Source organism: Hippoglossus hippoglossus, chromosome 6 (assembly GCF_009819705.1).
Source record: "Hippoglossus hippoglossus isolate fHipHip1 chromosome 6, fHipHip1.pri, whole genome shotgun sequence".
Taxonomy (NCBI): domain Eukaryota; kingdom Metazoa; phylum Chordata; class Actinopteri; order Pleuronectiformes; family Pleuronectidae; genus Hippoglossus; species Hippoglossus hippoglossus.
The window spans coordinates 12,034,408-12,050,526 of NC_047156.1; the positions used below are offsets into that span (position 1 = coordinate 12,034,408).

Sequence of the window (16,119 nt, forward strand, 5' to 3'; positions counted from 1 at the left end):
TTCATGACAACTTAAGTATTAAAAATATATAGACTACTTTTCTTCTGCTGTCAGAAACAACAGATAAATGAGGAGGGGAATTGACAACGAGACCATGAATCTCTCAGTTTCAATGTCAGTAGAGCAGCCGACATACATTAGTGGCACTAATGTCACTAGTAGAGCTTTTCTAACACTGCAGTGTCAGAAGTGTATAATATCTTTGCTATGTTTTTTTTATTTTTTTTTATCGAAGTCTATACAAAGACAGATTTTACACCCCCACTCAATTTAAAATCCTGAATATGATGAAATTATAATTTTTTTTTGTGATCTTTAATGTATTTTTCTTTCCCTGTGGGTGTGTAACCCCACATTTCACCACACAGAGGCACCAATATTCCACCACACTGTAAAGGGAAGATGAGTTCAACACTGGATTTGAAAATATATCTTCATGAGGAAAAACAGCCTAAAATAGGTGACAATCATTCCATGAAAATAGGAATCTTTTATTTAAAAAAAAAAAAAAAAAAGTGGACGATAACTTGACGTTTGGTAAAACATTTAGCTGACATCACTCCTAAAATTATGATTTTGTTAATAATTAAGTGCCAAACTTCAAGGAACTAGCAAACTAAAACTGGAATTGTGCTTATCTGGTTATGCATTGAAATCACAGATCTACTGAATGTATAAAGTGAAAATGTCCTTCAGAAGATCTTCAGATGAAAGAACACTGTGTCTCCTTGGTCTCTGCACATAACTGTCACCTTACTCAACCTCCTGCTGCACTCAATACACCTGCCAGTGAAAATCTGCTTTAACCCACCTTCCCTGTGAGGACACATCGGAAAAAAGGTTTGATTTTGATCATCACAAGCTGTGTTTTGAGTTCTCGGACTAACCGTGATGTCTGAGGAATGAAAAGAGGGATCAAGATGAAACGTGGGATGAAAACAAGTGAAATATGTGTGTTGACAACCTGGGTGTGGTTAAGATTCTTGCTCACAGGTCGTGAAATGTGAGCAGACATTCAGCAAAGTCCCAGCTCAGACTGGAACTGAAACTCAGTCTCTCTAGTGAGAGGCAAAGCATCTGTGTCTGAGGAGATGAGAGGGAGAGGGGATCAGTCTACACACACACACACACACACACACACACACAGAGAGAGGGTAGATACGAGATGTGTTAATGCACATGTTGGACTGAGTTGAGGCTCACAGTGCTGGAAATTGAGCTTAGAAGGTAATACCCCAAACTGCTGAGTCACACACACACTCGGCCCTTTAATTAAGACCTGAAGCCTCCTCCACATAACAGAGCATTCTTTAATCGGGTTCACACTCTGAGCCTCTCGTCTGTGTCCTTACTTCGCAAAAAAGAAAAGACAAGTTGTAACAGAAGGACAACGAGGAGAACAGGATCACTGCGACCAATGCTGACCCACATTAACTCTCTGCAGTGCCTCCAAACTGTCTGACCTGGACTCATACAAATCAAGATACACCATGACAATAGAAAGCAGGCTGGCTGACCTGTACTCACTCACACAACTAGATTAATTTGTCTGCACACACACAAACACAAACACACACAGGGTTTCTGCAGGTTTTAACAAGTTGAAGTTAAGATCCTTTTAAGACCATTATTAATGCAATTTAAGACCTATGTCAAGTATGACAGATATGAAGGGATATCAGTGATAAGGTGAAATAGCCTAGTACAGAACATTACTAACTATGCATGTAGCCAAAAAAGTTGTAAAAAATCATTTCAAAGTGTGATGGAAGTATTGTTAACATAATTAAGATCTACCTACACATATTTAAGACCAAGTGCGCAATATTTTAATGTATTTAGGACTTTTTAAGAATCAGATTATTACATTTTAGAAATTTTCAGACCCGACGGAAACCCTGATATAGTTTGATCTCGATATAAGATCAGGCTCCATTTCGAAAAGTGAAGTCAACCAACAACCCGTGAATTTGTTATATTTACAAGCTGAAAATCAACAAAGACTTATTTTATCTTCTCCGACTCGTTACTTTGACTGTGAAAGACTAGATGAGGTGAGACTACACAAGAATTTCACCACAAAAAGGAAAGAAACAGGAAAGATCCCAGAAAAGCACCACATAGTTTTCCGCTCCTTACTTTTCAATCACGTCAGAACGAAAAAGAAAGATTAGATGAATCTAGCGACTTGTTGACTTGTATCGTGTTACAATACAATACAGTGACACCTCTACACCTCAATAAACATAAGCAGCTGCAGCAGCAGATACACACTCTTACTGCTGCCGCACCAGGGTCTCTCTCTCTCATCCACCTGTGCTTACAGGTCGTAAATACCACACTATACAAATAAAATCATTTATTAGTGTTTGAATCTTCTCAGTATGGAACCCTTATATCTTTTTCATTTTTTATTGAGATTGAATCTCCCTCGGTTGTAAAGAGAAATGTCACTTCTTGCGTTTCGATTGACAAATGTCACGAGCATGTTTAAAAGGGCATGTGGGCACGACTGGAGCCTGACAAAGCGTTTACTGTATGTATAGCTCAGATGCAACATGTGATTTCTGTGTTGGGCAACAGTCACGAAGGCCACAACCAGGAGCTTTGTGGTCTTTCATCTGTTTGCAATAAAGTTTTACTGTGTGCTAATTATTGTACAGCAATGTGGATTTATCAGTTTCCAATCAATCGTGCACAAACACTCTCACACTTAAAGGTCTGACTTGGATTCAGTTTGGATTCTCTATACCTCAGTAGCACCTCTTATAAGCGAATAGATTAAAAAGCTTGAGGATGATTTTGGTTTATTTTTGTCCAACACATTTTTTCCTGCACAAACGCTACTTATTTATCAAAATATCAGGCACAGATATGAATTCCCAGTGTAAAAAGAAACTAGAGGCAATAATCAAAACTACAAGGTCACCACGACCGCACACGACCCCCACAAAACAATACATTTTAATTGTGTACTCTATTGCCTGTAGATTAAATGAGGAAACAGTCATTTATGAGGTTTAATGAGGTAGTGGGATTCATTAGAGGTGAGGTCTCAGAGTAGGACACACAATAAGCCTTCCTCCCTCCCTCCCTCCCTCCTCCCTCAGCAGGGTTTTATAAATGGCAAAGCTCCACTTGCTCCCGATGTGAGCCCCAATGACTTTCTGAGTTTCCACCTACTTTGTTGTTGGTTTTTGCGCAGAGTGTTTCCATCAGCGGTGAGAGGAGCAGTGTTCGTGTGCGCGCAGAGGATGCAGCGCGCAGGACCGAGGATGCAGCCGGTGTCACTCCAGCAGGAGAACATGCGTGTTAGATAGAATTTGACAAGTCGTCACTGGATTTTTTACGCATCATATCGTTTTTACTCCACCCTCACGAGAAAGAAAAATCATATTTTGGTCGCAGGAGTTCCCCCATCTCTCCACCCCGGGACCGTGCGTCTCCGCTGAGCCGCGATGTGTGCGCTCCCGCCGGCGTGGCTGTGGCTGCTGCTCGGCCTCCTGCCTCTGGAGATCCAGTCCCGGGCTGTGACTCTGAGGAGCCTCTCTCACAGACACAGGTACCACTGCCTCACATCGAGCTGAATGTGGAGACTGAGACTGATGGAACAAAACTTTTGTTTAAAGTCTACGTTTAACTTCTAGCTTGCTTTGAAAAGTATGATTCAGGTTGTGCTTTCTGAAAGGAAACACACTTTAAGTCTTTATGTATTTTAACATATTGTGATGATGCTTTCTTAGTTCTAAACTAGTCATTATTGTGACTAATTAACTAATAAACTTTGATAATAACTTGGATATACCTCAAATTTTCTGGGTCCAGCTTCTCTAATGTGAAGATTCACAGTTTTTCTCAGATTGTTTCAAACACAATAGTTTTCAAGACAGCACCTTGGGGAACTCTGGGAACTTGTGATGGGCATTTATCACTCTCCTAATACTGAGTTATCGATCAACTAATCAAAGGTTAATCATTAAAAGTTCTGCTTCTGGTCTCCTGGCAGCTTTTAATGTGAGAAAAAGGGTCCAGTAGTAGAATGAGGTAATTCCTCTGAAAGCCACAGGAGGTGAGACAGGGGGAGGCTGATTTAGTGGGATTCAGGACAAGGATACATGGCACATTCCGAGGGGGCAAACAAGACTGCAGCACACACACACACACACAGCAGTATTTTTGAAGATAGCTGTCACATGCAGACCCGTGCGTTATCAGTTTATTTTCTAGTCTAAACAATTCTTTTCACTGTTTATTATTTTGTGTTCATGTGTAAGAGAGACAACGGGGCAGATGTGAGTAAAACAAAAATGTTTTTCTATTATAGTGCCATCTGCTATTATTGTGAATCCAGTTAACCCACAGTTCAAGTGCTTAAGTTAGAACAAGGTTAAGTTGGACATTTGAACTGCTGGAGCTAAAACCCCAAGAGCTTGTTTAATTTAGTGATTCAGTAGTTCAAACCTATTTAACTTTAAATAAGAAAAAGGCTTCATAAAGGTCTTTGAAGGTTGTAGGTGGTTAAGGTGGAAAGGAAGGGAGGATTCAACCGTGATGAAAAATACTGCTGCTGCTTAATAAAATGACTGGAAAGAAAGAAAAGAAGAAAGGAAGAACAATTTAAGAATCCTGTAGTAATTTAGAGACGATGGAGAGAAAGAGGCAGAATATAATGAATAGACCCAGCAACTATAATAACAGTAATGAAACAGTGGGGATCTGATAGGGACAAAAAGTGTTCCTTGAACAAATTAGAGTTGAGGAGTTACGACAGGAAGGTGCGCATGTGTGCATGTGTGCATGTGTGCATGTGTGCATGTGTGTGTGTGTGTGTGAGTTCAGTTCCTCTTCGGACAACCCCATGCTGCGCTCTAACTTAGGAGGAATGTTGAAGAAGCTCCTTCTGCTCTCAGGCTCTCCACATAGTTCAAAACCTACAATGCAACACACACACGCACACACACACACGCACACACACACGTCTCTCTATAGTTTTGAAGACACTCATTGACATAATGTATTCCCTAGTCGCTTACCCTAACCTAATTCTAACCCTAACCCTAACCCTAAAACCAGGTCTGAACCCTCAAAAAGCCAATTTAATTTTTGAGGACCAGCCAAAATGTCCTCACGTCAAAATGTCCTCACAATGATGGTATTGAACCAAAATTGGCCCTCATAACTATAGATAGACATGCCCCGAAACACATACAGACCCACAGAGAGAACAGTGTACATGTTCTGCTCTGAGGCAGAAGGTTTTAAGACAGAATCGTATGATATATGGCACCAACCTAAAGAGCACGGCTCGTGTGTTTGAGTTCATACCTGAAAATGGCTTATGAAGGTTTTTTTTAAGAGTGAAACAGAATTATTATCCAGCTGCGCAGCTCCTGTCAGCGATATGAGTTTCAGTGTCTTTCAACCCTTTGTTTTGGTTTTCCATGTTTCTCGCTCACTGCTCATCAGTGTCATTTCCAGCATCATGCTGCTGAAAAGCTTTGATCATCACCGCACCACTGTGCCTGCCCAGCACCACATGCCACACAGAAAAAGTTTGCTGAACTTTGTGGAGCATTTAGCAGCTAGAAAACCGTCTGTTTATTTTAGCAGTTGGTGGAGACCAAAACGGAGCAAAACAGGAGAGTAATTTTGTTGCTCTATCTGCTGTATGATAATAAAGGCGGTTTATGAGAAATAAACACTGCAATATCAACTTCAAAGTGGCCCAAAGAAATGATGTGGCACCCCCGGCTTAGAGACAACAACTCCTCCACCACAATGTCTCGAGGTCAGATCTGGAAGCTTTGTTGAATCTCCCACAGTCTGTCTCCACTATCAATATCTAATAAATTCATTAAAGACTATGTATTACTATTTTACTAATTTACTAAGAAAGTAACGTATACAAATCCTTGTCTCACTTTAATTTATTTGAAGCTAACTTTATTTTCACTTTCTTCTGCAGAAGAACAAAATAAACATAAGTTTGAATCATTTTTCTGTCAATGACACACAAACTTGTTCGATCTTGTTTGTATGTTAGTACAGATATAGCCTATACCTGTACTGGTTGTGTTAGGTCTACATAAAGAGAGGGAAGCAGTTCAGTGGCCTAGATTTCCTTGTACCTCTGCACCAACGGCTTTTTCCTTTAGACAACTGCGTTTAAACCTCAAAGCAGGTAGGCTTTTACTCGTATGCAGCAAATATGTGTGTGTGTGTGTGTGTGTGTGTGTGTAGGAGAGAGCATGTCAGGCAGTGTTTATGCATATCAGTGAGCAGGTTTTTGTGTTGGAAAATCTTTGTTGCCAGGCAGTCACATGTGACTTGCACGTGTGTATCCATTAATTCCCTGCCAACCAGCATTATGCCAGTGTATGTGTGTGTTTTCTTGTGTGTTTGTGTGTGTGATTTTGTCGAGTGCTGCCAGAATCAGCTTCCCTTACACACAGTTCAATCACAAAAGCGTCCAGTCACTGGTATAACACACAATAGTGAGTTGGTTAGGGAACGTGGGTACGTGTTTGTGTGTGCTGGCAGTGAGGGCTCATGGTGTCCGGCCAGAAGGCTGATCAGAATACCAGTCAGGATCAGTTACAGGATAAATATCATATGAAGTTCTGGCCCACTTCTCACACCAAACACACACAAACCGTCTCTCTCCCTTGACTCTATGGTTCTCACCTCATGAATAGCCAACACACACACACACACACACACACACACACACACACACACACACACACACACACACACACACACACACACACACACACAGGGATTTTCTGTTTTGCAGGAAAATGTAGAATGTGTAGTCAGTGTAAAAATAGCCATGCAGATGAGTGATATTTTTTCAAATAGAGTGACACAGTACAAGTTTCATTCACCCATTCACATACACATTACAGCATACTGATTCAATATCATGTGCAATATTTCAATTTCAAAACCATATGCAAGTTCCCATATTACTTACACCTTACACCTATAGTCCCCCGGCTACTCTACATGATCCATTCTAAGTATTGCGTAATTTCTGAATGGTCACGTGGCCAAACAGACGAGCTCCCTCTATCGACTGAGCTCTTTAACATGAGAGAGAGAGAGACGATAGATAAAAAAGAAAAGAAAAGGTATTGTGAGGCTGGACTGCCGCGTGGCGTTAAAGAAAGTATTTGGAAATCCAGTTACGAGAAGTGGTGGCCTCTTATCATCAACCACATTGTGCTGTGTGTTTTGCTCTCTCGCTCCCCTGTTGTAAGTTGTGACAGCTCAGATCCTGCTGATAATTAACAGAACATATTTTTTAGCTGTGTTGGTGATACGTGAGTGGAAAACGGTGTCAGTCAGTTTAAACCACTTCAGGCTGGATAGTCGCAGGAAGCTGGACAACATCTAGAGGTCACTAATGGGCAGTTTAGACTGTTTGAAAACAGGTTGTCCAGGTTGTCACTCTTTAACTGTGTTTTGTGGGTCCACGTGAAGAAATAGTGAAGATGTTGTATGAGTATGTAGTCTTAAGGGTTCAAAGAAATTACGTTAGTATTTTAAGGGATCTGCTTTTTTTAACCCAGAGTCAGATAAGAGGAATGTTGTAAGTTTCATTTACTTCAGTTTACTCAATATATAAACTAGAATGGTGCTCAGAGTGTACGTACCTCCGCCAAGGCCCAACAGTCCCCGTATTTTATTCTGATCCACTGCAAAATGCACACACAGATACTCACCTCCTGAGTACCAGCTTTTTTCCCAAAAAATCCATGCATCATTGCCTGAGAAAATAAGAAAATACCCCACCAAAAAACCCAATCTACAGTCCTGCTCACCATTATTGGCACCCAAGAAGTTTAAGTACATAATGTGGAATATCTCCTGAAAAAAATGAATCAAGTGAAACAACTTTTTTCTATAGAGAATTCGTGTTTGATACAAAAGAGCAAATGATAAACAACAATTTAAAACAATAAACAATGGGGGGGAAATAGAAAAACTTAAAGCTTGCTGTGTCACTGATATTGGCACCCTTTGCTGTAAATCAGTATGGAAACACATTAGGACTCACCTGTGGTAAATCACAAATGAGAATCACCTGTGATAAATTGTCTGTGCCCATGTGACATTAATTAGCCAATGAATGATGACTTCCGTGTTTTAAAAAGCCACCTGTTATTCCCTGTTCCTTTGTCACAATGGTGAAGACAAAGGAGCTGTCTGAGGACATCAGAAGGGCTATTATTAGCATACACAAGACCTCCAAAGGGTATAAGGCCATCTCCAAAGACCTTGGTATCCCTGTTTCAACAGTGCGTAATGTTATTAAGAAGTTTGCCAAGCATGGAACTGTCAAGAACCTCCCTGGACGTGGGGGGAAGAGAAAAATTGATGAGAGAAGTCTTCGAAGGTTGGTGCGAATGGTGGAAAAAACACCACGTCAAACATCCAAAGACCTGAAGGCCAACCTGGAACAGCCTGGGGTCATGGTTTCAACAAGTACCATACGCCGCACACTAAACCAAACAGGGCTTTATGGGCGAAGGCCAAGGAAGACACCATTGCTGAGGAAAAGACATAAAAAGGAACGACTGATCTTTGCCAAAGAGTACCTGGACAAACCGCAGTCCTTCTGGGAAAATGTTCTGTGGACAGATGAAACAAAAATAGAGCTTTTTGGCAATGCACACCAACAGTTTGTTTACAGACGGTGCAATGAAGCCTACAAGGAAAAGAACACCCTACCAACAGTTAAGCATGGTGGAGGCTCCATAATGCTGTGGGGCTGCTTTGCTGCATCTGGTACTGGAGGCCTTGACCGTATCACAGGAATCATGAAATCAGAGAATTATCAAGAGATTTTAGAGCGAAATGTCCTACCCAGTGTAAGAAAACTTGGTTTGAGTCGAAGATCATGGGTCCTCCAGCAAGACAAAGACCCAAAGCACAAATCCAAAAGCACGCAGGGATGGTTGAAAAGGAAAAAATGGACTGTTTTAAAATGGCCAGCAATGAAAATCTTTGGGGTGAGCTGAAATCTGCTATTGGGGAAAAGAACCCTGCAAACGTTCAAGAGCTTGAACAAATTGCAAAGGGAGAGTGGGAGAAAATACCAGCTGAGAAGTGCAAGAAGCTTATAGATGGCTACAAGAAACGTTTGGAGGCTGTCATCACTGCCAAAGGGTGTGCAACCAAATATTAAAGAGGGGTGCCGTTATTGCTGCACATGATGTTTTTTCTGTTTCTTCTTTGAAATTACAATATGCAAGTTGAAAAAACAATTTTCTTTGTTAAATTACTTTGGACCTCCAATTAAAAGATCCTGATGATATAAATTTGGTACATTTCCATTTATTTCTGAAGATATTGTACAGGTTATGCAAAAAATGAAGGGGTGCCAATAATGGTGAGCAGGACTGTATATCACAATGTTAACAAAAGTGTTTTAAAAATAAATTCCTGGATCTGCCTATCTGGATGTGCACCTAAATTCCTTACTTGGTCCATTTCGCATTCTTCTACCAGGTTTCGTGGAAATCCGTTTGGGTGTTTTTGTGTAATCTTGCTTTAAAACAAACAAACAAACAAATGGACAGGGGTGAAAACTTATCGTCCTGAGTGGAGGTAATAAGTCCAGGATACGTTTAGCTTAGCTTAAGTTGCAACTAAAGAGCTAATACATGTCAGTGACTTCAAGGGATGAATTTGTGAGATGTGAAACTCATGCAGGATGCTTCTCCCTATGACTTTGCATAACCTTCAGCTGATTGGTCTCTTAAATGATGGAGATATCTCACATAAATGTCTGTCCTGTCAACTGTCTGTGATTGAGAGAGTCACAGTAAAGTTTGACAATGATTGAAATAAGGGGGAACAGGCTATTAGCTACTCATAAGAAAAGAAAACAGCTTTTAAGTTGTATATCATATATTAATGTAACAATAGTTGTTAAATGTAAAATGTTAAAGTAATGTAAAGCATCTACATTGCCTGAGATAGCACCTCAAAGAAAAATCCCATTGTCCTTTTATCAAAGTAACAAGGGTGATGCTAACGTCCAGGTTAGCTTACAAAAAGTGTCAAATACGTCATCAGTGCAGCGTCCGATAGCCACTGACATACACAGACAGTGTAATTGTAAGTGAAAAGGAATCTGCCGCAGTATAATGAAGCAGACTCCCACCTGCTCACCACCCTCTGTCTATCTCTGCTTCCATCTTTCCTTCTCACTTTCTCTTTCAATCACCTCTTTGAGACCCACCGATTGAGTAGAGTAGACATTCCTGCAGTACAAGCCTGACTTCCTGTGAGGCATTTCATCTTGTCGTAGGGATCTACTTTCGATCAGAAACCCAAGCAGGTGACATGCGCATGACTGCCCCCCATCTGTGAGTGTCTGTCCTACGGCTTTTATGTTGAATCTAAACAGTCTTCTGTCTTTCTCTGTATCACAGGTTGGGTTTATCCAGAAGTTCTAAACACCCAAAGTCTTCTCCTCACACCACCGCCGTGCCTACTGTGTCTGATCACGCCGTTGCCACAGACAACCACATCCCCCTAGGAGACAGTCATTTCATCTGGAGAGCCCTGCTGCACAAACAGGCCCAGCTGCACTTGTCCGACCAATTGCTTGACCAAAGCAATGTGCTGCAAGAAGCGCCAGTTCGGCCACGTCGGTCAAGAGGTCGTCGTCATGCCAACAGTGGTGGTGGGCGGGGCCACAGCCACCTGATGAGGGTGGGCTGCGTTCTGGGCACCTGTCAGGTTCAGAACCTCAGCCACCGTCTCTACCAGCTGATTGGACAGAGCGGGAGGGAAGACTCCTCCCCCATTAACCCTCGCAGTCCATACAGTTACGGCTAAGACCCCACCTCAAATCCAACAGCATGTCGACTGAGACACGTTGGCAAGCTACCCAGGCCTTGTGGCCTTGGTGACACACCAAGGGACCAAAATAAGATTTTGATGTACGTCCATAAATGGGCTATTGTGGTTTATTACAACTTATGTCTTATTTCATCTACTACTGATGATCATTTTCGTCATTTATAGAATCTAGGAGTTAGTCGACATCGCAAGAAACACAACCAAAACAAAGGGGAATAGTAGAGCTAACACCTAAACTATCCATTGTTAATGTCCATCACAGTTTAACATAAACTTACAAGGAAGAAACTTTACTCATTTATTTTTTCAACTCAATTTAGATTTGACAAAGCAGTGCCTTATCTCCGTGATTATAATGTACTCAGTGCAAAACTTAAAAAACTAAAATGTATCGACAATGATTAAAAAACAAATAAATGCATTAAGACTCATAGCAAGCCACCGTCCCTCCAAAATATGACATTACATCATTGTCATACAAACCTAAACTTTGATTATTTATATTTTGAAAACATTTAAATCAGCTACAATCAGTATTTATTGTAATAAAAATGTATCGTATGAAAAGGGACGATCATAGCCACAACTTTACAGATAATTATCACCTGAATCTGCAGCTCCCATTAGCTTTACAGAGCTTTAGCAAGCATCAGCTCATTCAACAGCGAGAAGCTAGTGAACATTGTGGAGCATTTAGAAGCTCATTTAAAGCTATATTTTCCTCAGACGTTGGTAGGGACCAAAACCAGAGCCAAAACACAGTGACTATTTCAAATATTTGCTAGGTGACAGGAAACATGACACCAAATAGCAACTATGCCGACAGGGTCACTATTTAAGCATAACAATTATGATAGGATATTTTATAGGTATGTTCACAGGTTGTTTCTGTTACTGCCATTTCTGCTATAAGGATGCATTCAATATAGGTTATTCAGTATTAGCTGCTTGCAGATTAGTTTGAAAGCAATGGCGCTGGCATTGAACTCTCTATCTCTAACTGTGAATTTATGAAAACTGTAATTTCAGAGGTGCTCTCTAGTCCCTAAACTGGCAAAAAATGTTGGCGTGTTTGATAATCTGACTGAGAACAAATGCCCTCAGACTATGGTGTACCGTGTTGACAGATCTCAGCAAATACTCAAATTAGTAAAATCATACTGATGGCCATGGACACGTTGGTCAACACCATGAAAATAACTTTTAATAAACCAGAATTTCTAAATTTTTTACATTATGGCATTTCACTGCAGTTCTGGCCTGCGCAAATGAGAGATTCCCCAAAGTAGTCATTGTTACTGGCCACATTAGCACCAGTTTACTTCAGTGAAACCTGATTATTTGTGTTGTAGGCATTTCTAAAGTAACAACCATTTCAGACACTGTGTGTAGCAAAAAAAAAAGTGAATCAGTGAAGCCTCTGTCGAAACTAGGCGTCCAATGTCTGCTATCGTCATCAGTGGTGATCCCGCTGATCTGAATTTACCTGAGCCCTGAGCTTATCCAGCCCATCTCTCAAAAGCTCGAACAAGTAGCTTTACCTCAGTGTCAAACCCAGTTAACCCTTCACCCAAAACCCCACTGTGCAGACCATCAGCCAAAATAACCGCTAACCCTAATCCATTATCTGTCTGCACACTTCTTAACAGATAACTATTCTTCACGGTCTCAGTAAGCGAACCAGAGAGAAGACAACAATGCTCTAGAGTGCTTTTTACCTGTGAAGTGTAAATATAAGATGCAATATTTAGATTTTTGCCCCTAGAAAGTCTGTTTTTCAAGCCTTAAATGGTTTAATCAATTCATTAGGCCTTATATTTTGCCTTTCAAGTGTTATTTAAGGCTTCATAGTCTTGTGCTTTTCTGTGTATGTCAATTCAGCATTACTCCAGTTTCAGTAGGTGCTCCTACAGGTCAAATGTTCATAGGAATGCATGAAAGCACTTTATTCTCCTGTATATTCACTATGACTTGAATTTCAAACGTTATTTAACTTTAAATTAATGAGACCAGTTTGCTGTGAATTTTCCACTTTACTAACTCTCCCTGTTTATGCGAGAACCCCCCCCAGGCACAAGTGTCCTTCTCTGAACCGCCTGTGATACTGTTCATCTCTCTTTGTTTATACAATAGCAGCCTTGTGTAATAAAAACCCAGTCAAACTTTCACATGTGTTTTATCTGTTTGCTCTAGCAACACTCCTAGGTGCAAATGTGACCTATTTTATGTTAATGTACACTGAATTTACGACTGGAAAATTGGTCTCACAACATTGTAGTGATAATGATTATTCATCTTGGCTACCACACACACACACATGAAGGTATGTAATGTTGTGTTGGCCTTGACAAATTCTATGGCATTGGACTTTTCACTCGACCTTTTCTTTACTCTCATTTGCCTGTATGTGTGTGTGTGTGTGTGAGAGAGAGTAAGAGAGAGAGAGAGAGAGCGAGAGAGAGAGAGCGAGAGTATGAGTTTTAGCCAAGATTAATAGTGTGTCAATCAAATAAAAAAAACATTAAGACATTAAACCTTAAGTGTCAGACTTAAGGTGATGTTTGATGTTTTTTAACCACTTTAATGTAAAACATTCTTCCTTATATAAAACCTACATTACCCACGATGCAAATCAACTCCCTTTACTTTAAGTTTTTATGTGCTGTCCTTTTTATTTTATCAGTATCTTTTTGGTTGACACACATTGACAGTGATTCGATAGGAAAAACAATATTTTCTTTCCCTTGCAGACACAAGCCTAGTTTATCCCTGGAGATTCCCAGAACTCAGCGTACCTTTTAAAATTTACCTTTTACGTTCACCTCTGTTGTGCAGACTAGACACTATCAACTTCACCTCTGTTCCATGGACAGGCTAGGTGTGACTAATGTAAATATCCACAACATTCTTGCTGGTTTGCAAATTTTCACATATTTCACAGGTTACTTATGGCGGTTTATTGGATCATGTCCCTCTCCTGGTCCCCCCTGGAGGGCAGCCACGTACGGGATGGTCCAGCCTTTGGGTGAACTCGCTCCTTGTGTGCGGATAACCCTTCTGAGGAGACCCTGGGTCCAGAGTGGTCCGTCCCATCCTGCTGACAATACCAAAGACCTGTAAGGTGTCAATTATCTCACTTATAACATTCTGTATCCCTGGGTGAAGTTAGATGATGAGGTTTAATATCTTTTACATAATCGTGGAGAACAGCTCCACACAACCCTCAGGAAGATGTACAAGTGATTCTAACTCTAATACAGAAAGTCTCCTCTCTTAACATTCAGTCAGCACCTTTTGGCAGAGTTACAGAAACGTTCATCAAAATCTCACTTTCCTAGAAAACTCCAATCCAAAACATTTCTCCGGAACTTACACCACATGAGCTCACATTGCCGAACTCAATGTCTCTCTTGACGGACGATTACACACACATCATAGCCACAAAAAAAGAAGAAAAAAACCCATCTGTTACATGGTGAATCGTCATTTCCCTCACACTCTGCGCAGGGAGGCAAGTAATCAGCTCCAGAGGACCAACACTCCACCACACAGCAGCTGTAAACACTTCATCTGCCAAATATGAGGCTCATAAGCATCGTGGGCGGAGGTTGTGCTTTCATTTTTTTCTCTCTCATTTTTACTTCAATGAAAACGCACATATGTATCCAAGTAAAGCCTGAAAATGTATTTGACACTTGAAATGCAGGGTCCAGACCCATCTCTGGCATATCGGCCGAACTTGGAGAAGAATTACAACAAAGACTACAGAAACTTTGAGGTAAGCATTCATACATTCAGTCTCTCTTTAGGAGATGACACAATGTGTATATACACAAAGTTTTCTGGATATGCGAGACTCGTATGTAAAAGAAGAATTTTAGAAGTGGTTATAAATGAGCGCAATGTTTAAATTTAATAAGTAGTTACAATCAATATAATGGGCATTTATTTACATAATTATGGAAGGCAATTTGTAACTAAATGCCATGTAAATAATCTTGTCAAAATATTCCATAGAGAGGGTGAGGTCAGGGTCTGGGTGCATCATTTAAACTGTAGCCCAGCACCTCAGGCAACCTGCTGATTATTGGAAAACTCTGGGGGCACACAAAAACACACACACACACACATTGACATGTAATGTCATTGTGAACTCGAGAGATTATTTGGCATTGGTTTGGACTTTTCTCTTGAACTCTACTTTGTGAGTGTGTGTGAGTGTGTGTGGGGACCAGTTTGACAGTTAGACCTCACAGAGAGAGGATATTTGGGCTGGTACTTACTTTCTGACTCTCAATCAAAGGCTGTTTCAGGGTTAAGACTCGGCCTTTCTGTTGGGATAATGGCACAGAATGAGCGGCGGACACTTTAGGAGCTGGGCAGAAAGCTGCTGAGATGATCTCAGATCTGGTCTCACTTAGCAGGTGGGTCCTCACATCTTCGAATCCAATCAGCCAATCAGATTTCATTGTTGGACCAAGCCAAGTAAGTCTGCTTGTCTGGCAAATGTGAACACAGAAGTAGAGTTTAACAGATTTGTAAACAGCTCTTGCTTTTACTTTTTATTTTATGTTATACAACACTACTTAGGACTGACAAAGAGCAAAATGAAGCAAAACACTCTAACTACTCAAATATTTGATGTTTCTGCTTGTGCGTGTGTGTGTGCACATCCAGGCAATGACCTCTCAGATAGTGTGGCTGCAAACCAAAAGTAAAACTCGATATAATTATCCACCAATCCACGAGATATTGCATCACATTAAAAGTGTGATGCAATATAATGTACATCGCTTAATATTGATTGTAATTGATACAATAAAGACTCGGATTTGTACATTCAGTGCAAAGAATGTGAGAGGGACACCTGGTGGCCTGGTGCCAAAAAGGATGTGTGTGTGTGTGTGTGTGTGTGTGTGTGTGTACCAGGAGATTTGATATTGAGAAACCATCAGCTAATTCTTGGTAATAATGTGGTCGATACTCAGAAATTGTCCATAAAAGCAGGACTCCTCTTATTTCATTCATTTTGCTTCTTTTTCTTTTAATGTGTATATAAGTAGGCTACATATACCGTGGTTGCAGGTACAGGTGTAGTTACAGGTCCACTTTATAAACTGTGTGTAACAAGTACGCAGGTTTTTGAAGAAACTAAAGACATCAATATGTGTAAAAGTACTTTATATGCAATAAAAAAATAAATCATGAAATATATTATCTGGTTAAAATAAGCATTAAACT

General features: G+C 40.5%; 1 protein-coding gene and 1 long non-coding RNA gene across 2 annotated transcripts; one reads left to right on the top strand and one right to left on the bottom strand.

The window, feature by feature from the left end:
* Positions 1-535: 535 nt before the first annotated feature.
* Positions 536-4,143, bottom strand: LOC117762706. The gene is made up of 3 exons (XR_004614048.1): positions 3,806-4,143; positions 3,184-3,602; positions 536-1,113 (listed from the first exon to the last, which is right to left on the bottom strand). It is a non-coding gene; the product is annotated as an uncharacterized LOC117762706 (long non-coding RNA).
* adm2b (adrenomedullin 2b) lies at positions 3,443-11,258 on the top strand. Its single transcript, XM_034587234.1, has 2 exons — positions 3,443-3,562; positions 10,446-11,258. Exons 1-2 carry the CDS (start codon positions 3,459-3,461, stop codon positions 10,852-10,854), a joined length of 513 nt encoding a protein of 170 aa, XP_034443125.1. The 5' UTR covers positions 3,443-3,458; the 3' UTR covers positions 10,855-11,258.
* Positions 11,259-16,119: the final 4,861 nt, after the last annotated feature.